Genomic DNA, 27,540 nt, shown 5'->3' on the forward strand with positions numbered 1-27,540 from the left:
AGTGCAATAGCGAATAGTGTGTTGCTGTGTGGAGTGAAATACCCATTGTTGACGGGAGTGTTTAAATTCAGTTATAGAAAGTTATTCTTGTTGTAAATAAAAGTAACATTATTGTTGTGAATTAAAAGTCACAATATTTTTGTTCTGTGCTTATTGAACCCGCTGTAATCCGTAATATATGGAGCTTTATTTGATGTTAAAATAAATATCATTAAATTTGTTTACATTTCCTTTTATGTATTTCTGGGTATAAAAGAAACTTAAAAACATTATTTTGAGAGCATCCTTCCCTCTTTGTGAATAACTTGACTCGCTTCACCCGGTTCTCACGATGTTTCCTTTAGACGAGGAAATGTCTTCAAGGAAGTGGCGTGACAATATAATCAGATGAAATGAGGAGAACAGTCACTTTTACTAGTGCACTTGCTTATTTCCCTTGTCGGCGACAAACTTTCTGTAGAGTTTAGATGTTCATGAGAAAGAAAGAAGAAGCACTTGCTGGGTGGCGTTAGACCAATCAACCATCGCACTAAGTGTTTGCTCTTGAGTGCTGCAAATACACAACCTCAGGTCTCCGAGGACACTTAGCGCTATGGCACTTATGTAGCCCACTGGAGTTAACACTTGATACATGTGTTTACTCCTCCAGGGATTAGAATCGAAAGCGCCCACTTACCACGCCACTCTCCCACGCAGGAATCGTACTGAACTAATCTGCAGCTTGAAGAATTTGTTAGCAAGTTGTACATACTTAGTACATATCTACTTAAAAGTCACTCCAGAATTTTAATTTCAAAAATTTTCAGAATAAGTAATTATTAATTTGAATTAATTTAATTTAATCATAAAGCAAGTCAATTTACATATTGAGGGGGATGTTTAAAACAGTGTTTATTGCATTTTAGATTTCAACCCCTCTCACGCATCACCCTTAACGGAGTAACAATATACTTTTAACGTAACAGAGGTGTGAAATTGCTGAAAATTTAAGATTTCTAGCATAATATGCAAATGAGTTATGTGATCTACATATCGTCGTTGTTCCTGCAATAACTCCTATGTGCAAAATAAACAATTTTTCAGTAGGAATAAAAAACACATTTATTCATCCTATGGCAGCCGTACTTAGGGGATTGTGAATTCTTACATTTTCGAAAGAAAGAAACATAATTACATACAGGGACGAAAAAATTAATAGCAACTCGGTTTTTTTTCCTTCGGATTAAGTTATATCATGTTTTCATGTGACAGGTATTTATAAAGTAATACAATCTATATATTTTCTGAAAGCTTGTTTTATTTCCTTTCTGATGGTATATAACAACTTCATTTATGGGCTAGTTCATACTTTGTTGTTAGGTGAGCATTGTTTCTTCTTGGCTAGGAAACAAATTTTCGCAATTTATTCCTTACAGTTCTAGAACAAATATTAACCCCAGAAGTTTCCTTCCATTTTTCCATAAGCTCTTCCGAGGTAGCAAATCTGTCTTCAAACATAAATGACGCAAAGCAGATCTGGCTGAAGTTTTCACTTTTCTACTACGCTTTCCCATTCTACCACACATAACAGCACCCCTGTCTCGAAACTTAGCGAACTTCTCCCAAATGTACTTTTATGCACTCCCTCAATTTGAGCTATTTCATGATTACTTTTTCCACATTCACTTAATGTCACAATCTGTGTAGACTTTCTTGGTGTTACAGTGGCGGCTGATTGACTGAGGCAAGTGAGGCCGGGCCTCAGTCACTTGGCTTAACTGAAATCAAATTTTGTGTTTTTATATAATCTATTAGTTATTTGAATGAAGCATATATCGCTGTAGAAGCATTTGAAAACTGTGATGTATATAGACCTGTTTTGCAGTAAAATTTGTTCCTGAGGCCGGGATCGCTCGTGCCGGGTCTGGCTTGTGATGTATATAGACCTGTTTTGCAGTAAAATTTGTTCCTGAGGCCAGAATCGTTCGTGCCGGGTCTGGCTTAATGCATTTCATGTCCTTTCGCGGGCTTTGAGTTTACGCTTAAAACGTTGCAGCTGAGGCACAATTCGTCTGGCCTGGTCAGGTTTCACTCGTCCCATCCATGTGCCGGCCTCAAAGGTAGAGTAGGGGTGGGAATAGCAGTGGTGACTTGTATTCCTAACTAGGCCATAAATAACAAAATTCCAGCTCTTTGGCAGGCAGAGACCCACTCTATTCTCTCTCTCCTTTTGTCTTAGTTTATGACTTAAGCGAGGGTGTTGTACTATTGTACTTCGTAGTATATACAGTAGTGAATCTGGGCCAATGTTGTTATGTATTTCAGGAAAATATAAATAGAAACAAATGAGAGAAATAATGCTGATGCAGTTAACTCATTGTTAGAGTGTCCTTTTTCGAGAAGAAATAATACTAAAAGAAAGGAAGTTTTAAATAAAGATAGAGACTACCGAGATACGACATCGCTGATAATTTTTCTGACACATAATCTTAAAACGCGAGTTTCTATTGCATCCTGGTATGGGCAACATAAATGATTATGTGGTAATGTGATGCAAAATAAACTTCTCTTGGCCTTGTTTGTTGCTGTCAAAGGAAAAAAATAAAAAGAAAAGAAAGAAAGAGGAATTTCAACACATAATATGGGATGCTTCAACACACGAAACAATCACTGAAACTCAGAGCATAACAGCTTATTTGGTGAGCGAAATTATTATTTTTCATTGATAGTAATGAGAATAGACTAATAATAGTAATAATATTAATAACAATAATAATACAGTAATAATGATATTAATAATATAATAACAATAATAACTAATATCATAAACAAACATTTCCTATCGCAGGCACTTAAACTTTTGCATCTGGCCTCACCAAGGATTTCGATCACCGGCCGCTACTGTGGTGTTATATCACATTTTCTACCATTTTTATTAGAATTCGTCAATAAAATTCTTTCAATCAGAAATACACCACAGGTAATAACGAAACATTCCTATGACATCCACAGGGATTATTAACAGACAAGAAGGAACAGAAAGTAGGAATCAATAGCTGTATGCTCTTCAGAAACATTTGTAGACAATGACTAAAAAGAGAGAAGCATACACACTAACTCGTAAAATGCAAAATTTTGGTCTTGTGCTTTCAATTAACAAATGATAGACAGACTGTCATGCAAACAGCTATAAATGAAGTTGTTACATACCACTAGAAAGGAAATAAAACAACCTTTCAGAAAATATATAGATTGCATTACTTTCCAAACACCTGTCACATTAAGGCCCGATTGTATAAACCATTTAATCTTAGATCATAGGTTAAATTGATCCTTATTTCAGCTGAACTTGGAATTTTGTGTTGTATAAAGTCTAATCTGAGATTAATTTGTCTCAAACTAAAGTCAACTTTGACTGAAGAAATTTCTCCGATTAAGTTAGATGATCCAAGTTCAGTTATTTCTTTTCTGTTTGAACTATACGAGTGATAGATTGTGAAAATAAAATATCCATTATTATTAATATTAATAGATATGTTAGGTACATTTATATATATTTCTTTCAATTTCTTGCCTTAATACACAAACATTCTTATATTTTATAAGGCTCTATCGTGTTCAGCAATATCAAATAACATAACCTATAATTATATTATGTTTATAACAACCATTAATTATTAATGGATATGATAGATACATTCATAAATGTTCAATTAACTGTATTACTAAACGAAAATTGTCGTTTTATAAAGCTTTATTATGTTTAGCAGTATCAAACACCATAACATGATAACAACTTGGAGAACAGTCAACCTTCTTCTTATTGTCCGCCATTATTTACATTGCACAAAAAACCAGTGTCTCCAACAGAGTGTACGGAAAGTCGCCAGAAAGTAGTTGTAAAGTCGCTAGATTTCTCATTATCAACAAAGAATGATTAAATTTTGTCACTATGGGGTGCTAAAAAGGTCACTAAATCCCTATTTAAGCAATATAAAAGTTAAAAGAAATTGTTGTTGAAAAAGACTTAAAATCGCTAGATTGGCAACACTGAACAAACCTGTATAACATGGTCCGCGCATCACGTATTTCACCTGTTTATGCGATGTTGCCAAATCCTTATGCGATGTTGCCAAATCCTTTTCACGTGAACTTAGATTGCATTTGAACCAAGGAAATTTGATCGCAGAAAAGTTTTATACAATAGAAGAAGTGTCTGAACTCGGTTTACTTTTCGATCTTTGATCAAAGTTGATCTTTAGTCAGGGAGTTTTATACAATTGAGCCTAAAACATGATATAACTTAATCCGGAGGAAAAAACCATTGATTAAAGTTCACGTTAACACTTTGTTTGTTAAAAACATAAAATTACATAATCACACGTTAAAAAGTGTTAAAATTTTTAAAAAAGGTAATATACCTTCGACAGATGGCCCGTTTCGACGTGATTTTACGTCTTCATCAGTGTCTCCTGAACTACTGGTGATCTTGAAATAACCGAGTTACTATTAATTTTTCCGGAACTGTATAGGAGATTTTATTATTTGCTGTATCACTATTTAAATTATTTAATAGAGCAAAAATCTGAAACTCGATAACTATGTCATATAGGAGTTATTGCAGGAACAACGACGATATGCTAATTTAAGTTTTTTTTTACAAGGTATATGATGTTGTTAAGTCAAAAGTCCGAAGATAGGTCTGAACCTCACAAACGATACCAAGAAGGGACCACTTATGAGGCAACTAGGCCAGGAGATAAAGGGGTAGGTTGGCCAGTTCCTTTCCCCCCCCCTCACTGCATACATCGCCCACTAATCAGACTTCAGATGCATACAAACAATTGTTCTTCCTCTGACACATATCGTCAAGTGAGATATACTGCCTGATAATAGATGTACTGTACATATCAGCCAGAAACTCAATCAGAGGAGATAGGCCTATATGATGATGAGTAAATAAAAAAAACTATCCAGTTAAAAGTTATGCCTCACAACTTGAAGCAATCCTAAAAAATTTGTTATAATGCTGTAAAAATGGCATCAAATTATAGCTGCAACATTTGTACGAGGGAGAGTCAGACAGTAACCTTAATAATGGTTTTATTAACTGAATATGTACAATAAATTACAGCGCGATTGACTGTCATAGGAGCTGTGACGTGATAAATGTTTAACGGAGCGTGAAATTCATATAATAAAGCCTTACGTTAAAGAAAGACTGACGTAAACACAGCCTTAGCCATTTAGCGGATGACGAGGCTGGAAAACTATCTCGTGTTATTAATAAGAATCTAAACCTTCTATTTATAATCCTATCTATCTATCTATCTATCTATCTATCTATCTATCTATCTATCTATCTATCTATCTATCTATCTATCTATCTATCTATCTATCTATCTATCTATCTATCTATCTATCTATCTATCTATCTATCTATCTATCTATCTATCTACCTACCTACCTACCTACCTACCTACCTACCTACCTACCTACCTACCTACCTACCTACCTACCTACCTATCTATCTATCTATCTACCTATCTACCTACTTACCTACCTACCTAACCTACCTACCTACCTTACCTACCTAACCTAACCTACCTACCTACCTACCTACCTACCTACCTATCTATCTATCTATCTATCTATCTATCTATCTATCTATCTATCTATCTATCTATCTATCTATCTATCTATCTATCTATCTGTCTATCTATCTGTCTATCTCTCTGTCTGTCTGTCTGTCTGTCTGTCTGTCTGTCTGTCTGTCTCTCTATCTATCTATCTATCTATCTATCTATCTATCTATCTATCTATCTATCTATCTATCTATCTATCTATCTATCTATCTATCTATCTATCTATCTATCTATCTATCTATCTATCTATCTATCTATCTATCTATCTATCTATCTATCTATCTATCTATCTATCTATCTATCTATCTATCTATCTATCTATCTATCTATCTATCTATCTATCTATCTATCTATCTATCTATCTATCTATCTATCTATCTATCTATCTATCTATCTATCTATCTATCTATCTATCTATCTATCTATCTATCTATCTATCTATCTATCTATCTATCTATCTATCTATCTATCTCATTCATTCATTTGGCTACAGTGCGTTACAATGTCATATAGCTATAATTCACTTATCAACATACAATTCGATCTCTCTTATTGTGACTGTTGTATAGGTCTAGGTATCCACATAAGAGATGACAACTTACTGCATTGCAATTGTATAGTCGGCCTGTGTGGCATAGTCGGTATAGTACTGGCCTTCTGTGCCCGAAGTTGCGGGTTCGATGCCGGCCCAGGTCAATAGCAAGTGTGCTTAAGTGCGACGGGCTCACATCAATAGATTTACTGGCATGTAGGAAAACTCCCGTGGGACAAAATTCCGGCACACAGGCGACACTGATATAACTTCGGCAGTTGTAAGCGTCGTTATATAAAACATTATTTATAATGTTTTACAATAATTATGTACTACCTTACAATTGAGAGGCTCGGGCGTAAAACATGGCAACTGGCATTTGGGCCAAAAAAAATGATATGTATAGCGTACAATAGCCCTGCCAAGACTCTGGAATTCGCTACCTGCTAGCATCAGGGACTGTCGAAATAAAATTGAATTCAAACGAAAACTTACTAGGCACTTCGTCAGTAATTGATTTCTTGTAAATAGTTTCTTTAATCTATCACAAAATATTTCAATATTCAGTAATTTCATCACTATACAATTTTGTTATTCTAGATTTAATTTTTAATTCAGTAAATATAAAATATTATTTGTTTCTCTATGATAAATTATCTAGCTTTAATTATTCAGGTAATCTTTTCGTATTTTGATTTAATTGTAATTGTAACTGTAAATTTAATATTAATTGTAATGTTATTTTATTGTAATTATAAATTTAACACTAATTGTAATTTTATTGTTCATATTGTAGTTGGAATCTCCTGGTAGAGGGGCAGAGAAGGCCTGACGGCCTTATCTCTACCAGGTTAAATAAATAAATACTAATAAAAATACTACAGGGACATCATTTTATTTTTACTAACATTTTTAATATTAACCTGTCTATACCTTTAGAGAACCGGAAACACCGCTTGCTCCCCCCTCCAAGACTGGAGTTCGATGATACTGGCGTAAAACACAAATCACTCTACTAGGTATAGGAAGGAAGAAAAGTAGTTCATCATTTACGTAAACTAGGAAATATCGCGATTTTGAGTTTGATAATTTTCACTAGGTTTTTCTTTAATGAAGGTACAGTACTGTATTAAGAATAAGTGGTTTTACTCACGAAGTGAGTTATCCATGTGAACGTATTCATTATGCAGTGTATATTATACTGTCTACAGCACATTAGCGTACAATTTAGAGAAAGACGTTAAACTGAAAAATAATCATAATATAAATATTTAAACACAATTTTGAAAATGGTGGCCGTTCATTTCGATACAGGCTTCAGTTCTTTTGTGCATATTATCGCACTATAGACTATTGCATCTAATTCCAATTGCCAGTTTCGTCCTTCGTACTAGTAACTCATGTTGAAATAATTGTGTACCTTCTCTACGTACTGTAAATTCAATCTTCACTTCTGCCCGAACCGAAAATATAAAATTACTCAGACATGCTACCTACTGTCCGTCCAAGTGGTTATGCCGCAGGATTGTAGAAAGGGAGGAAATCACCTGACAGTTAATTACTTAACGAGACCCTTTTATTTAAGTTAAATTAAACAGCTGTATAATATTACGTAAACGTTCAATTCCTATGAGAAATTAATGTTTTCAGAAAAGAGCTAAGACAGCCCAGCTTTTACAGAGGGGCGAGCAGAAGCAGATGGGGGAAATCGGGATGCGACGTAGGCAAACGGACAGTACCTGTGCGAAAATATGATTCAATATTGAAAACTCTTTCGTCACTGGAAAACGCGAACATACTTCTGGAACGTACTATACTCAGTAACTCAGTACTGCTTACCATCTGCGGTCTTGGTTCTGTGTGGAGTTGGAACTTCATTAGTAGAAGGGGTGGAAGTGAAGTACATTCAAAAACTCAGGTACAATAAAAATTGAAGTAAAAATAAAACGATGCCCATGTATAATATGGTATCTTACATTCTGCGTCTAATGCAGTAGTTATATTTCCAACATCTCTATAAATGGCAGAAGTATACAGATTTTTCTTTCCTTGTAACTATACAAATTGTTGCATATAAAGAAATGTTTACCTACGTAATAACTTCAAAACACTAAAACGTCACTTACTATGTTTTACTTCCGTATCCCTCAATTTTTTTTATTTTGATTTTCTAATAACAAGCTTTGTAAGAGTTACAGGGTTCTTGCACTGAACCACAGAATTTATGTACGCAAGATACGCACTTCATTACGTGTCTTTTTGCCGTCACTTTCTCGCATATCGTCGAACCGAGTTGTCGCCTCAAATTGTGGCTCGTGTATTAGTAATAGGATGTTCACATTACGTGTCTAACCTCATTCAGAAAACAGCATTTGTTCAGCAGAAGGCTTAGTTGATACCATGACATGTGGAATTTAAGTCAATTTTAAACCCAAAGTTAAATTTCGATGCTCGTACGAACCAGCAGCGCCTACTGGCGAAACAATTGCACGGCGTTTGACTTAGGGTCTATTCCACGAAACATATTTAGCTTTAACTGTTACCTAAAGCCTTTTTAAAGGACGCTTAAAGAGTCAATGCATTTCGCCAACATAAATTGAGCTTCAAGCTCTTATTAAACAGTATTTTAAGTGAATTGGCCAATATTTGATCATTTAAATAATTAGTCCTGCATTAATAACGATAATTTTCATAATGTTGAGGAGAATTATGAACTTGTTATTTAAAAATGCTAATTTCTTGTTTGTATATGGTTTCTTACCAAGAGGATATTTTCCGAAATATATAATGGACGAAACAGGTTCCAAATGCGGTTTAGGCTAAGCAAATCCAAGCAATGGATATTTTGAAGAGTACAGAAGATGATTTAGAATTTCCAACTGATAGGTAAGCCTATTTAGTTCATATTTTAATTATTTAAATAATATGTTTATCTATTAAAGAAAATTCTAACCATTCTTCGGTTGTCTCAAATACAGCAAGTAACAATATTAATAACAAATTTTTTATTAAATATTACATTTGAAGACAATGGAATAGCGTAAATCCACAGTCTTTCCATTTTGCTTGTTGCATAAAATTTCCTTGCAACTGATTTGATATTATTTTAGATTATTTTTATATTTTTTTGAGATTAGCTCCAGTAATGTTTTTGAGTTTCGAAAAGTTATTACTCCTCCCTCTCTTCTTTATGGACATTTCTGATGTTGTAATATAACAAATGAGTATTCACTAAAAACGGCCAATGCCTACATTGACACAACGTATGCCCTCCGAAATTATGATTTTACTATCAGCGTATTCCGAATCTCACCGGAACGGTGGACAACAATGACGTCACGCTGCAGCAAAAATAGGAACAAAACTGCTGGAAGATTCGATGGCTATCGTGCCGGCTGTACAAGTTATTGTCTGTGCTACGCTAGCAAGATCTTGCGAAATTTCCGTACTGCCATCTCGTTAAAAAAAAAAAGAGCGTAAACAATTTATTTCTTGAACCAGTAGTAATAACTGGTCCGTTGACATGTTCGCTCATAAGCCATTAACATATTGTTTTTACGTTGTGCTCATTACAAACAATACAGCAGAACCAAAGCAGAACACACCGCCCTGACACAACAGTACACGATGTCATTCGTCTGCTAATTCTCGCCCTATACAAGAACCAATAAGATTCACCGATGGAGACTGCCACCACCTCTGCAAGCTGATGGAACCTGTGCGACACCGGTGGAGCATCAGTGACGTCATCGTTGAAATTCGGAACATCGTGACGCCATCAGATTGCTCAGTGCTGAGATTAAAAATACGCTCTATGATTCAGAAAAAAAAATTTTTTTCTTTATTTTTATAGGCTAAAATCTGAAAGCTTGAACTTTCAAATTTACAAAAATATATCAATTTTGTCTCTCTGATCAATTTTAACGATCGGAAGCATCCTTTCTTTAAACAAGAAGTGCAATTCTGTAAGTGTCAATTGTGTTCGGATTATCTTCTGCTCATATCCTGTAATTATGAGTGTTAACACCTCCGCTCAATTCGAAATGTGCCTCATCTGTCTATTTCTTAATCCATATAACATTAGATATCTTTCAATTCATGTGCATATTGTCTACTGAATTCGTAATCGCACTAAAGGAAGCCAATCGGAACTCGTAAAGATAAAACTAATTAAAATTAATCTTCTATAATATTGCCGTTTGTATTCTGAACAATTATTCCATATACAAATGTAAAACAGTTACCATAGCAACGAAACACGCATAGATAAAAAAAACTCCAAACCTAAACAGCAATGGTACCTATATGAAGCCAAACTGCTGATATGTACAGAAGATACAGCTGTTTCAAAATGGGAACTTACTTTTGAATAACTCTATATATTATTCAAACCGTGGAAGAGAAGGACATATGGCCATGGCCTCAAGGGGTTAGGTTCAGCTTACAGCAGTAAGAGTTTGGAAATATTCAACACTTTTTTCCTCCATTGGTGTATCTTGTGCAATAATGGAAATTAATATGTGTAAAACACTGTCCTTCTGCTATATGAAAATAATTCTTTTTTTACTTTTTTTTTTCTTTCAAAATTCACTGTGCAGTGATGAAGCGTTTCCCACATAACTCGAAAACTACCCAACATTCTGTGATGAAATTTTTTGTGTGCATTTATGCATGTCATTTCTACAATATGCTGTATTTTTTATTTTTTTATTTTAGTAGGTGTTTTACGACGCTTTATCAACATCTTAGGTTATTTAGCGTCTGAATGAGATGAAGATGCAGGTGATAATGCCGGTGAAATGAGTCCGGGGTCCAACATTTGCTCATATTGGGTTGAGGGAAAACTCCGGAAAAAACCTCAACCAGGTAACTTGTCCCGACCGGGAATCGAACCCGGGCCACCTGGTTTCGCGGCCAGACGCGCTGACCGTTACTCCACAGGTGTGGACTATATCATGTAAGGTCACTTCTCTACCTTTGATAGATTGTCTGATAAGAAATAAATTCACTTAAAATTGGTCAAATATCAGTATTTTCTTCTAACACAAAATAAAAAAAATATATATATATTATTTATTAAGGAATGTAGTTGAAAGAGCATGGTATTGTAAACATGAGTTTCAGTAATAAACTAAAAGAGAGAGAACGTGAAAATGTTAACAAGATTATGAGTTATGAGGGAAACGCTTCATCACTGCACAGTGAACTGCCAACATTTTGAATTCTGAAAAAATAAATAATAAATAATTTTTTAATCGTAAAAAATATTTTCTTCAGACAGCAGAAGGACAGTGTTTTACACATACTAATTTTCATTATTGTACAAGATACAATAATGTAAAAAAAAATGTTGAATATTTCCAAAATTTTGCTGCTCTAAGCTGTACCTAACCACTTAAATTTGCTAGGCAAAATAAAACTACTAGGCATTTTTTCCTCCATTACTGTATCTTGTGCAATAACGAAAATTAGTATGTCTAAAACACTGTCCTTCTGCTATATGAAAACAAAATACTTTTACTATTTAGTATTGTTTTTCCCGAAAATTCAATTCACTGTGCAGTGATGAAGCGTTTCACACATAACTCGAAAACTATCCAACATTCGGTGATGAACATTTCGTGTGTAATTTACGCATGTCATATGTACAATATTATGCAAGATCACTTCTCTACCTTTGATAGATTGTCTGATAAGAAATAAATTCACTTAAAAATGGTCAAATATCAGTATTTTCTTCTAATACAAAATAAAAAAAAAAATTATTTATTAAGGAATGTAGTTGAAAGAGCATGGTATTGTAAACATGAGTTTCAGCAATAAAATAAAAGAGAGAGAACGTGAAAATGTAACAAGATTATGAGTTATGAGGGAAACGCATCATCACTGCACAGTGGACTGTCACCATTTTGAATTTTGAAAAAAAAAATAATAATTTTTTAATTGTAAAAATATTTTTTTCATACAGCAGAAGGACAGTGTTTTACACATACTAATCATCATTATTGTACAAGATATAATAATGTAGAAAAAAAATGTTGAATATTTCCAAAATTTTACTGCTATAAGCTGTACCTAACCACTTAACTTTGCCAGGCAAAATAAAACTACTAGGCTATTATAACAACTACAACCACTACCACTACCACTTGCTACCACTACCATCACCAACACTAACACCACCACAACCACTACCGCCACAACCACAACCACAACGACCACCACCACGACCACCACCACGACCAACACCACCACGACCACCACCACCACTAACACCGCCACAACCACTACCGCCACAACCACAACCACAACGACCACCACCACCACCACCAACACCACCACAACCATAACCACAACGACCACCACCACCACTAACACAATCACAACCACTACCGCCACAACCACAACGACCACCACCACCACGACCACCACCACTACCACCACCACTAACACCACCACAACCACAACCACAACGACCACCACCACCACCAACACCACCACAACCACTACCGCCACAAGCACAACCACAACGACCACCACCACCACGACCACCATCACGACCAACACCACCACGACCACCATCACCACTAACACCACCTCAACAACTACCGCCACAACCACAACCACAACGACCACCACCACCACCACTAACACCACCACAACCACTACCGCCACAACCATAACCACAACGACCACCTCTACCACCACCACGACCAACACCACCACGACCACCAACACCACCACTAACACCACCACAACCACTACCGCCACAACCACAACGACCAAACCACCACCACGACCACCACCACTACCACCACCACTTACACCACCACAACCACTACCGCCACAACCACAACCACAACGACAACGACAACGACCACAACCACCACGACTACCACCACCACCACTAACACCACCACAACCACTACCGCCACAACCACAACGACCACCACCACCACGACCACCACCACCACTAACACCGCCACAACCACTACCGCCACAACCACAACCACAACGACCATCACCACCACAACCACCACCACCACTAACACCGCCACAACCACTACCGCCACAACCACAACCACAACGACCATCACCACCACGACCACCACCACCACTAACACCACCACAACCACTACCGCCACAACCATAACCACAACGACCACCACCACCACTAACACCACCACAACCACAACCACAACGACCACCACCACCACGACCACCATCACGACCAACACCACCACGACCACCATCACCACTAACACCACCTCAACCACTACCGCCACAACCACAACCACAACGACCACCACCACCACCACCACTAACACCACCACAACCACTACCGCCACAACCACAACCACAACGACCACCTCCACCACCACCACGACCAACACCACCACGACCACCACCACCACTAACACCACCACAACCACTACCGCCACAACCACAACGACCAAACCACCACCACGACCACCACCACTACCACCACCACTAACACCACCACAACCACTACCGCCACAACCACAACGACAACGACCACAACCACTACGACTACCACCACCACCACTAACACCACCACAACCACTACCACAACCACAACCACAACGACCACCACCACCACCATCACCACCAGCGCTACTACTATATTACGTTACGCTGTACTTTATAATATTGAATTACATTACATGACATTATATTTCTTTATATAATTTGTTTTACTTACATAAGTGCGATAAAACCTGAAACGAATACAGTAATGAGCGATGGGCGTTTGAGTGCATGTGCCCTCCGTGCGCACGGGGATTTCCAAGTGCGAGCGCTGTAGTGTGTCAGCAGCTATAACAGATCTTACAGCTTTAAATGAGCTGAATTTAGGACTTCAGGGAAGAGAAATTCTTAATACACAATTTGCAGCAAGAATTGCAGCTTTTAAGAAGAAATTGCTGTTACAGATAAGTCAAATGCAAAAGGGCGAAATATATCATTTCCTATCCTTATCTAAGCGCATAGAATTTTGAACAATGAAAATTTCGAAATGTACGCATGTATTCTATCCGGTCTATTAGAGGAATTTACATCAAGGTTCCACGACTTAGATTGCCTGGAAATGGATTTGCGTATTTTTGCTACATGTTCCGATTCCAACTGATTATTGATAACGTCCCCACTTCATTATAGTGTGAACTGATTGACCTACGATGTGATTCAAGGTCGAGTCTTATGCATTTTTATGACGGATTCCCAAGAGGACGCTTTCCCAATCTGCAGAAGCTGTGTGAGAAAGTTTTGTGTTTATTTGGATTCCACTTATAGATATGAACAGTTATTTTCTATTACGAAAATAAACAAATCTCAAACAAGAAATGATGGGCTTTTAACGGCAGTTCTTCGCATAGCTTGTGCTAATACAGTTTCTCCAAATCTTGAGAAATTGAGTGTAATATGAATTAATGTGCAACAGACATGTTTTGTTTTGTGTTTAAGGAAGTACACTCAGGGACAAAAAAAAAACCGGACACTTTAATATTTGCTGGTATTTTGCAAAACATTATCTTCTCATACAATATTATGGTAGCCATCTGTTGTTATGGAGACGTGTATACATTGTTGATTGTTTTTTGTTTTATAAACAAGCCATTACAACCAAATATTCCGATTTTGCTTTCGGAGTCTCAGCTATAACAATTTTATCTCAACCATTTTGTGCTTCATTATCGTTATCATTCGTTATTTCTTTATTTTTACATTTTCTGAGTTTAAGTGGGGTTGTAACATTTGTCTTAAAACAAGATGCGACCTGAAGATGTGGTTCGAGCTGTAGCCCTTTACGATGATGGATGTAGTGTACGTTACATTGCAAATGTTATGAATATGGCTAGAAGCACAACCCATGATGCCATAAAACGGTATAGAGAGACCCTAGAATATACCAGAAGACCAGGTTCGGGTCGTCCAAGAGCTACAAATCCAAATGAAGACAGGGATATGGTGTTGAGAGTTCTTAGGGAGCGCAACCTGCCAGCTACTAGTGTAGCCCAGCAATTTGTTAACATGCATGGACGCCCAATTTCGGCCAAAACAGTTAGAAGGAGGTTGAAGGCAAGTGGACTGATATCAAGTAGATCTGCAACTGGTCCGAGACTTCTCAGGATGCATCGAGTTGAACGACTGCGTTTTGCAAATGATCACAGGGATTGGACAAATGGACAGTGGAGCTGTGTTCTGTTCACCGATGAGTCCCGTTTCAATCTGTGCTCACCTGATGGACGTGAAAGAGTTTGGAGAAGGAGGGGAGAACGATTTTTACAGTGTTGCATTTCCGAAAATGTGCCGTATGGAGGTGGTGGAGTGATGGTTTGGGCAGGAGTGTGTACGGATGCTCGTACAGAGTTGGTTTTTGTTGAAAATGGAAGACTAACAGCTGATAGGTATATAAATGAATGTTTGGCTGATCATGTTGTGCCATTTGGCCAATTTGTAGGCGATAATTTTGTTTTAATGCATGATAATGCACGGCCGCATATTGCCCATGCGGTCGAAGATTATCTCCAAGAAGTGGGAATCTATGTTCTTCCATGGCCAGCAAGGAGTCCAGACATGAACCCAATTGAACACGTGTGGGACATGCTGGGACGGCGTGTTAAGAATAGACGACCGATACCAGAATCGTTACAAGAGTTGAGGCGAGCACTTGGCGAAGAATGGGAACTTATTCCTCAAGAAGACATTGCTAACCAAATTGAGAGCATGCCAAGACGTATGGATGCAGTTATTCAAGCCAGAGGGGGTAATACCCGTTACTAAAAAGAGTTTTTAATGTTTAAGGCACCATAAAATGAAAATACAGTTAGACCAAACGATGCCATAGTTATACGCCCTTTGTAATTTTTTGTATATTTTCTCATCAGAGATTTTTTTTTCAAATGTTGTCGTATAAGGTGCTAAATGAAACATTATTTTGTTTAAATGGGTTTTGTTTCATTTTGAAATAATTGACAACAAAATACGAGCAAATATAGAAGTGTCCGGTTTATTTTGTCCCTGAGTGTATTTCATTACTTTGTGTTCGTATTTAGTTTGGTACCATAACATTTTCTTTTGAAACATACAGTACGTACAGCAACTTGAATAAACCGGTTTTCGTGCAATCTATAAGCACACTTCTCTCGTAGTACACCGTGCAAGCACAGAGTGCATAATTCTGCCCAAACCTGGCTATATACTATGCGATGTATACAGGAAACCACTATTCCGAATCCCCCTGTATCTGAATGACTTTAAACATAAATAAAACTTTAGCAAGCATACCACATTTTGCCAAACACCTTGTACATTCACTTCTTAATGGCAGGTGGTACTGAGAACGTATTCCACGTACTGTTCATGGCACGAGAGTTTTACAGCCACAATCTTGCGAACAAACACCGAAGAAAGCCTACGTCTAAAAGTGTGAATAGGACTATAAATTCACAAATCAACACGTTTGTCTTTATGGCCTCACCTTAGCGAAAGTATAAACGGAGAAAACTGCTTTTATTGTTTGTCTACTAAAATGTAGAGAATAACCTGATTTATAATAGAATAACTTGGACGGTATATAAATCTCTTATGGAACATATTTCTCTTTCATATCAAGTATACATATTTTATATTAAAAAGATGAATTTTAAGTTATATGGCGCCCGGAGGGTTTTATAAGGTGTCAACATGCACACTTTTCCCTCGTTTTGTTTAAGTATAAACCACGTTTATTACAGGGGTGAGGGAAGCAATAACAATTTCAATTTATAAGCATGTGGTGCTGTAACGTTATGATGGCGCCCTAAAAAGGATATTTTCCAGGAAGTGGCACCGTTGTAAAATAACACGCATTCTGCACACCTTTGCTGTTTCAGAGCGCTTTTTTCACGCTTCGGGGAAGGTAAGTATTCTAATCTATATTTTTTTAACGAAGATCTCTCGCAGATGGGGCCGGCATAAAGGAAACCGAAGAACAATAACTCTGCCCTCTAAACAATACACACCAACGCACACAGCGTTTTCTGTACGGTACTAGCCGACGAGTCCGTGGATGTGAATCATCAGAGACGAGCTTGGATGTATTTTTTATTTCACACAAGTTGGTTCTCTGAACCTTTTGTCAGTAAATCTTTTTCATTAAATCGCTTTTCTTTTCTCGCTTTAGCTCTACAATTTTTTTGGTCGCCTCATCTTTCCCGTTATTTTCGTCTGTCTTCCCCCTCATCTCTTTCATCTCTATCCTCAATTCTTTGTCATCTTTTTTCCATTCCCCTGACTCCCTCTTACTTTCAAACCCATCCCCCTCAATTTCTGACACTCTCCCTTCATTATCACCATCTCCCTCCCACTCCACCCCATACTCCCCCACCCACTCCCCTCCACTATTTTTCTATCGTTCCAAACATCCTTTCAACCCGAAGTCCTCATCTGGTTCCCTTTCTATAGCATATAATGCCGTGATACTCCCAAAGCACTAGAAAATGGCATAACGAAATTGTCCGTTCTTTCTTTCCTTCATAACGTACTTACAACATAACATCCTGGCCAAATTCCGGCCAATCTTTAGTCCGGCCACAACCTTCCCCATCTATCCCTTTCAACCCCCACCCTCTCGCAAGCACTCTGAGAAACCTCCCTCCTGCATCACTCGCGTACCACAGTTCGCTTTTGCTTCAAAATCCGCTCATTCAGAACGAACTTGAATCGAACGGTTTCTGAAAAACAGATCCTTCAATTGAGCTATCCAGAACCCACTAACCCCCTTCCCCAGTAACCCAAACAACCTCATTTGTATAATACAAAATCGACGCAGACAAAAGAACACAATGAACAAGAAGAGCGTAATGTTTTTATCGGTGGATTTTTTATTTTATTTCCAAGAAAGATATTTAAGAAGAAAGAATATACCAAGACGTAAAAATAAATAGATGTGACTACTTTCTTATAAAGTCGAGGATTACATGTTAATTTAAAAAGTTGGCCAAGATTTAGCCATTTATTTCGTATCTGTGGCAGGATTTTATGTGCAAATTTGCTGAGGTTTCTTAAACTTAAATTTGCAACCAAGACCTCTTCAAGTGATATCTCTATCCAATGCTTTTGCTTCAGTAAAGTCTCATTTTAGAAACCTATGGATCAACAATTGACTCTCTTCTGACAAAGGAAAAAATTTACAGTCTGTACAGAAGACACCAAATGACCTGAAAATGCACAAAAACTTGCCCAGACATGTTCAAACATTTTAACAAGAGCCAGAACAGGTCACATTGTCACTCAATTGTATCTACACCGATTTCACATTTCTGATAATCCTACTTGCCTGTGGTGTAATAATCATGATGAAGATCTGGAACACATTCTTCTATACTGTCCATCCATAAACCACAAAAGAAGTAAATTAAAATCATCAGTACCAGTTGCAGAAGACACAGCCCTGCAGTATATATTGACTACATCCCAACTCTGGCTACTAGCAACAGGCTTAAGAAGATTGATTGATTAAACGTAAATTACTTCGAGGAAGATGAGTACAGAAAGATACAAATGAATAAGAAAGCTTCATTATATTAGTGGATCATTATTACCACATACACACACACACACACACACGAGGGAGAGTCAAAGAGTAACTTTAATAATTTTTTTATTAATAAGTGACCTTTATTATTTCGAGAAAAAAAAATCCAAAATACTTGCTAATGTGACCATGCTGTAAAAATTACTTTATATCAAAAATTAAAAAATAAGTAGAACTTCGGTTATACGACAGTCCGATTACGTCATTATTAATTATCACAGGTCCCACCAAAATTACTGTGTTTCAGTTAAGAGGTAGGTAGCTTATAATAGTACCAGCAGGAATCGGTTAAAAATTCGGTTACCAGACATAAAGTCCAGGATTATAATGTCCATACGTCAAAATGTCTACTTTGAAAATGTCCATGTTAAATTGTCCAGAGTCAAAATGTCCATAGTTCTATAGTGTCGACTCTACTCTGATGTCCAGAGTTATAATGTCCATGGCTCTATAATGTACACTATATCCACTGTTCAAGGTAGTTATAGAAATCTATGTAAAAATTTTCAAGTACAGAACTAACCAGAACTGAAATTTTTGAAGATAGAACGAAATCCTCAGTTAGTGCCATCACAGAAGGATAAGCCACTTCTTTCTTTTCGTGGGCACCTATACCAACACCATGACTTTACTAGAGATAGGACAAAAATATATTGGCGATGCAGGGAAAAAAAATTTGTAATGCTGCAATGATAACTAACAGCAACCTGCATAACATTCGGGTTTTGCGGGATGGCACAGATAAGCATTTACATAGTGCCGATGAAGCAGGTCTAGAAGGAAAGTGCATCTTGAACGGTGTTAAGATAAGAGGAAGAGCGTTGGCTGTACATCATCCATCCATTTGGCGATTTATACAGTGCCTAAAGCGTGAAGGAAATGAAATTTGGAGACAAATATTGCAAGCAAGAGGAGACTTACACAAATTAAAGAGCCGATGAATAAAACGAATTTGACGAATCAAAGACAAATTCTTCAGATTGTGAGAAACTACAACAGATACAAAGAAAATGGAGAAATTCTCATATAGCTACTTCAAAAGTATTGGTTACCATCTTAAAAGTGAGATCCGGTTCCCGATGATTAATAACTTATTTGTACGAGTTATGGAATAAAATTTATTGTCTACTATTCAAGCAGAATTTTCCTTTGAACTTGGACATTATGGACGTTTGACACTATGGACATTTTCACCTTACGAACGTTTTATCACATGGGCTTTCTGTCGTATGGACATTTAGTACATGAACATTTTGACAATATGGACATTTTGACCTTATGGATATTTTATCATATGGACGTTCTGTAGTATGGACTATATAAGGAGCTTCTGTTGCAGGTTTGAAGAAGCATTGTCATTGGAAGAAATCGCAAACTTTAAATATCTGTTTTACCTGAACATTGTTTTTCTCAGTATAAATTAATTTTTTGAAGTAACATAGCATCATTTGTGTTTTCAAATTTAAAATGACTTACACTGTAATGAGAAGAATTAAGTTGTCTTCGATCTACCACAGTAGCAGTTCCAAGTCCACACTAACTCAGCTGAGATTTGCAATATTATATTTTTATACTTATGGTATACTGCATGTTAACTTAGATTTTCAATGACAGAAATAATGATGGCCAAGAACGTAATTCCGATTTTTTCATTATTTCATCATTTTATGGTAATTTCGGATAGTACATATATCTCTGTTTAAAATCGCATAATTTCATACATATTTTGCATTTTTAATGCATAACTATCCGAACCCTAATGATGTCATATATGATACAAACACGAGATACAACATAATATGACATATGACATGATATGATATATGATATGGTATGATATGATATGATATGATATGATATGATATGATATGATATGATATGATATGATATGATATGATATGATATGATATGATATGATATGATATGATATGATATGATATGATATGATATGATATGATATGATATGATATGATATGATATATGATATGATATGATATGATATGATATGATATGATATGATATATGATATGATATGATATGATATGATATGATATGATATGATATGATATGATATGATATGATATGATATGATATGATATGATATGATATGATATGATATGATATGATATGATATGATATGATATGATATGATATGATATGATATGATATGATATGATATGATATGATATGATATTGATAGTGATAGTGATAGTGATAGTGATAGTGATAGTGATAGTGATAGTGATAGTGATAGTGATAGTGATATGATATATGATATGATATGATATGATATGATATGATATATGATATGATATGATATGATATGATATGATATGATATGATATGATATGATATGATATATAATTTATTTTAGCTGGCAGAGTAAAGGCCGTAAGGCCTTCTCTTCCACTCAAACAGCAAAAAGTATACATATACAGTATATGTCTGAACTTACAAACTACAAAGAATACAACAATTTAATTTGGATAGAAATTGCGTGTATACAAGAGTTACTTATCAATTAAACCGCAAAATACTTTAAACCATTAATTAAACAATGAATTACAAACTGTATAGCAGAATTAAATTAAAATATATAGAATGTTAATTTATTTCAAATAATGTAAGATAATAGAAAGAGATTATTATGAGACAATTTTGAAAATATAGCGCTATCAGGATGTATGTATAAAGAAAGAAGTTACCATATAGCCCAGATCACATATATATATATGATCTAGGCATATAGTCAGTGACCATTTCAGTCATTATAATTAGAGTAAATTGCTGAGAAGGTTATCCTTTAAGCTATTTTTTAAAATGTCTTGCAGTCCCTGTGGTGCGGTGCGGAATGGTATATGATATGATATGATATGATATGATATGATATGATATGATATGATATGATATGAAATGATATGATATATGATATGATATATGATATATTATGATATGATATGATATATGATATGATATGATATGATATATTATGATATGATATGATATGATATGATATATGATATGTTATGATATGATATGATATATATTTTATGATATGATATGATATGATATGATATGATATGATATATGATATGATATGATATGATATGATATGAGATATATTATGATATGATATGATATATGATATAATATGATATATGATTTATGATATATGATATATTATATGATATGATATATTATGATATGATATGATATATGATGTTATGATATGATACGATACGATATGATATGATATATGATATATGATATGATATATGATACGATACGATATGATATGATATGATACGATACGATACGATACGATACGATACGATACGATATGATATGATATGATATGATATGATATGATATGATATGATATGATATGATATGATATGATATGATATGATATGATATGATACGATATGATATATGATATGATATGATATGATATGATATGATATGATATGATATGATATGATATGATATGATATGATATGATATGATACGATACGATATGATATATGATATATGACATGACATGATATGATATGATATGATGTGATATGATATTATATGATATGACATATTAAATATTTCACATGATATATTATATAATAAATATATGACAGCTCCGGTGACAGAAAGGAAAGGCAGGGAAACGGAGGAACTCCCGCCCAAGTACCTTTTGCTTACACTGCCAAAAAAACAAACGCACTGGCTATTTGTCTGCTTCAGTAGTGGATTTTAGGAGGCTAACGAGAGCCGAAATTTCAGTTTGATACTTTTCATCTGTAGTAAGACAATCGTAACTTAGAGGTCTTTTCTTTATTTTATTAATTTCTGGCATAATCACTCTCTTAAACATCCCTGTGAACTATCAAGCCGAGAAGGGAAGTAAGTTTAACCCCTTCTCTTCTCTGCTTTTTATGAGAAAACTAGTTACATCACTGTCACGTATTTGTAATTGCATCAATGGCAGAACTCATATCGTTGCTGTGAATAAAGCCATTATCTAGATTCCTGAGGACAGTGAAATAAAGACCAGTTTAGATACCAGTCATGGATAAATATCATTATTTCAACCATGTAATTTTGCCGTGAATAAAAGTATTTCATGTTGTGAATTTTGTTGTTCATGAGATGCATCATTATGTGCAATCTCTGTAAAAGGTAATGTGTTCTAAAATTAGTGCTCTTCAGCTTAAACTCAAACAATGTTAATATTGCAAATTTTGAAAAACTAGTGAGTTTTGTTCTATGCTTAACAGAGGTAGCGTGTATTCTCTCTTGAACATGTGGACAGATATTCCGAAACAGGAGCGCGACAAATTTTAGCAAATCAGAAATGCAATGCGTACTGAGCTTCAACTGCTTATGCAGGGGAATTTGAGAATTTGTTTAAAATAATAATAAGTCATTACGCTAGGCAATATCTGCCTCAAAATAATCTTAATTTAAGCCAAAGTGTAGAATAAATTTATTTTCTTCTAACTTGAGTCAATAATGTTTCAATTTTCCATGTGAAATTTTATTAATTCTTTCATCTGCAATCGATTAACCCTATCAGGAATCGAAATCTGGCTACTATGAATAGAAGTTTGTTATCTTACAGCTTGCTGCCGCTTCTCAGGTTCACTCATTTTACGTTAAATAAATATCTTATAGCTATATTGGCCTCCCCGGCTTCTTGAAGAGAGTAGCATCGCTATTTATAAAATCTCTTTATACAAATTGATAAATGGAGTATTTCAAAGCAAAGAATAAAGAGTTTATTTCTTATAATGTTAACTTTTTCCTTACATCCACTTGAATCTACAATATAGTAAAGAATGCTTTAATCTTCTTTCAGAGTTACTTTACATAATCTGGCATTTTCGTCTGCCTCGTTTGTTGAGTAAAGAAATATGACTAGCGGTGGTAATTGATCCCCTATAATGACATCCAATGATGAACAGCTTACAAATGCATAGTCCATGTAATAGATGAACGGGGTTCTTCATTCCCCTCAAACCGGTTATATACAAGGAAAGCTTTATGTTTGAAAGACTGCCAACAAGTCCAGACTAGATGGTAAGCGCTTCTTCTCGTAGTGAACAACTTGTTGAATTAGACCGAGGGAGGGTGAGGGATACAAAATGAACCGCTCTTTACATTATTTTAATATGACAGCCGAGTTTGTTTTTTTTAACATTTTTATGACTTATGGACTCCATACATGTTCGCTTCTGTGGAAAGATTGAGTGTTCTATTATAACAACATATGGATTTCAACAAGTATTTCTTATTTCATTCTACAACGAAATATTAAAATAACACAGTATATACTTAGAGTAAATAGATGAGCGCTACGTCTAATTAAGCCAGCAGAAATTAAATGTCGTCGTCTTAAAATGTAAGCTTTTGGTTCTATTCTTCATTCCACTATCAAAGCACTTTCTCAATTTAGTTTCGGTCGTCATATACTGTAAACCCTCGGTTGTAAGTAACTAAGCAAAATTGTATTAAATATTTTTTCTGAAATATCCCAAAGAATAACCCGTTGAAAGTAATGACTTAGGCCTACTTATGATTCACTCCATGTAGTCCCAGCATATCCACAAATACCTTACTATAATAATACTGGATAGCTGGCAGTTTTGCGTGCGAACGACGCTGGTGCTGCCACCTACCTGCCGGTGTGGAGATACTCGCGAAACAAGCTGTAATTAACTGCAATGTATATTGTTGCTGGGTTAGTTAATAGTTTTATTAATTAGTGCTGTGTTAAAATGTCAGGGTGTATGTGTGCTGTTTATAATTGCTACAATTACAGCATTACGAATTGCATCAAATCGTACTTTCGATTTCCGACGTGAGTCAACAGAATTCGTTATTAGGCCTAATGCCTTTGTCTCTGTGTTGATAGAACAATAAAAATTAGCTTTTTTATTTAGGCCTAATAAATGAATAGAAGTTAAAATATATTGGAAATTTTAAGGTTTTAGCAAATTACATTTTATTGTTATCTACATGCCTTTACTAATAATTATTATAAGCATCAGAATATTACCATTTTTATTTTTGCACTTGTCAGCAATGGGTATATAAAGCATTATTGAAAAGTCAGAACTGATTTTGTCTCACTGAAGCAAAGAAAAAATATGTAACAATTAATTACGGAAAGTAATATGAAGTATGCAATATTCTCATAATATGCAGCTCTGATATAAGGTATTAATTTTACATTAAATATTATTCAACATTTCTTAAGTGTTTCCACATTAGTAACTCACGTTTTAAACAATAATCCGATTCCCGCTATGTAAATATTTGTATATGTGGACGTAATTCTATCCCGCTCCGCTAGATGTCAGACCCGCGATATTTCGCACTCACGCCAATCCTACTAGTATACAGCTGTCCGGTATTATTACAGTAGGGTATTTCATCTCCATGCAAGACATTGGTGAGTACTTAACTTTTAAAAATAAAAATAAGTAACTTAATATTGTGGCACCCGTCTGGAACGTTCTGGTCGCGTCTGGTTGCGCGCGCATCTAGCGAGTAGGAAAGCGCGGGGAAACGGAAACTAGAGCTTCGGTAGGCGCTGTAGCGAGGCACGGAGCGAGGGGAAAGAACTGCGGTCACGGCGCGGAACGGAGAGAGCGGGGGAAACATCTGGAAGCAGATCTCTCTCGAAGATTCCGAAAGCTACGCGAAGCTATGGTGTAATAAATAAGTCAATCTTCAGTCAGCCTTCAAGTCTTGGACACCAGCGAGCAAGGTGGACCTGAGTTCGACGTGCAGTGAGTAAGTCCGTAACTGTGACAGCATCCAGGCTAGTCCGACGTATCCGGAGGTCTTGAGTTCGACGTGCAGTGAACAGCGAGCTAGAAGAACTAGCCAAGGCAAGCGAATTGTGAACTGAGAATTGACAGTTTTGTTCTGTACTTAGTGTTTTGTGAACTTTAATTGAAATTAGGAGTACATTGTTGTTCTTCTCAATAATACACGTCGTGCATTGTCATTGTCGTCGTGTGGAATGCAATAACGACCATAGTGTTGCTGTGTTCAGTGGAATATCCATTGTTACAGGGTGAATTATTAAGAATAAAGTCACATTGTTGATAGGTGTGGTGGTAAAAGTGGAATAAAAAGTTACACTATTTTACTAAATAATAACTGTAACGCTGCAAGTTTAACCGAGATATCTTGTTGCCGGCTGGCCGGGAGTACACGCACCCCGAACCGTTAACTCCATGCCGCTCTCTCGTTTCATAGATAATCCGCTAACTCAGTAGAAACTGCTAATAATGAGGGAAATTAAACAAACACAAATCCATCTAATATCTGGTTTCGATTGTATAACAAATCCCACTCAAACATTGTCAGTTATGCATATCTCCGAGATTTCTATTTTCGCTTTTCCTTTTTGGTCACTGTCCTTGTTACAGTACAGTCATTGTATTCTGAATTATTACATAAACAATATTGCTGTATGAGCCAAGTATCACGATTTTAGAAAATAGGAATGCTATAATATTTTAATACAAAATCCCGATATTGAATTTTCAATATACATACATCATAGTCATGTTATATTAATAATTGTTAAGAACAACCACTGGAAGAAGGTTGATAATCTAACGTACGTTAAACATGGCCTGTAAAGATTTAATTTCTAACAAGAAATTATAGTAGGCAATAGTGATTATTCCCTCAGAGCAAGATCCAGTAGGCTACATTGTAATATTATTGTAGATAATGCATTAGTTGGTCCCTTACCTGTATAGAGGCTTGCCTGCACTATCTCTGAACCATAGCACCATATACACTCGATCCTCACGGGTCGTGGGTTCGATGTCACAAGGTAACGTCACGCTTCGACCCAGAACAGCGTCCACTTCCACAGTGCTGACTGCAACAAAGGAGAGAATGCAAGTTACTTCAACGTAGAATCTAAATCTACCTCTTCGTAGTTTATTATTATTATGAAGAATCGTTTGAAGATTATTGATAATTACGAGTAATATGGTATTTTATTACAATATTGTTTTAGTTATTACTAGCTACACACGCGTACAAGACAAGAGCCTCTTGTACTAAAAACACCAATCTTAGCCGTTGTAAGATAGACGCGGAGGTATTTTAGAGTGTGACGGCAGAAATACATTTACACCAAAAATGAAAATATGATGTAACATGCAAATCTAGTCTTTCAGGTGAAGCTCCCTGTAAAGCAGATTTGAATAATTTCAAGGGAAAAATTGTTCCGGGGCCGGGTATCGATCCCGGGACCTCTGGTTCAACGTACCAGCGCTCTACCACTGAGCTACCCAGGAACTCCACCCGACACCGTCTCAACTTTTCCCTTATATCCACACACCTCGCGTGGGCTGACGGAACGCCAGAGACCCACAACGAGTGCACACAATCTCTGTGTGACTTGGAATTGTGGCCCCGGAACAATTTTTCCCTTGAAATTATTCAAATCTGCTTTAGAGGGAGCTTCACCTGAAAGACTAGATTTGCATAATATATACGTTACTGTGTCGTTAACAAAAAACCACAATTCCCAGTCACACAGAGATTGTGTGCACTCGTTGTGGGTCTCTGGCGCTCCGTCAGCCCACGCGAGGTGTGTGGATATAAGGGAAAAGCTGAGACGGTGTCGGGTGGCGTTCCCGGGTAGCTCAGTTGGCAGAGCGCTGGTACGTTCAACCAGAGGTCCCGGGATCGATACCCGGCCACGGAACAATTTTTCCCTTGAAAAAAAAATGATGTAACACTTAAAACAAGAATGC

At 36.1% G+C, this 27,540-nt stretch overlaps 1 protein-coding gene across 1 annotated transcript in view; it reads right to left on the reverse strand.

Annotated features, from left to right (window-relative positions):
* Positions 1-26,654, reverse strand: part of LOC138699525 (neural cell adhesion molecule 2-like) — a 1,056,814-nt gene extending 1,030,160 nt beyond the window's left edge. The window contains exon 1 of the mRNA XM_069825483.1: positions 26,522-26,654. Coding sequence (XP_069681584.1) covers positions 26,522-26,565 — 44 coding nt within the window. The 5' untranslated portion in view covers positions 26,566-26,654. The remainder of the gene's footprint in view (positions 1-26,521) is intronic.
* Positions 26,655-27,540: the final 886 nt, after the last annotated feature.

Source organism: Periplaneta americana, chromosome 5, assembly GCF_040183065.1.
Source record: "Periplaneta americana isolate PAMFEO1 chromosome 5, P.americana_PAMFEO1_priV1, whole genome shotgun sequence".
In the NCBI taxonomy this organism is placed as follows: Eukaryota; Metazoa; Arthropoda; class Insecta; order Blattodea; family Blattidae; genus Periplaneta; species Periplaneta americana.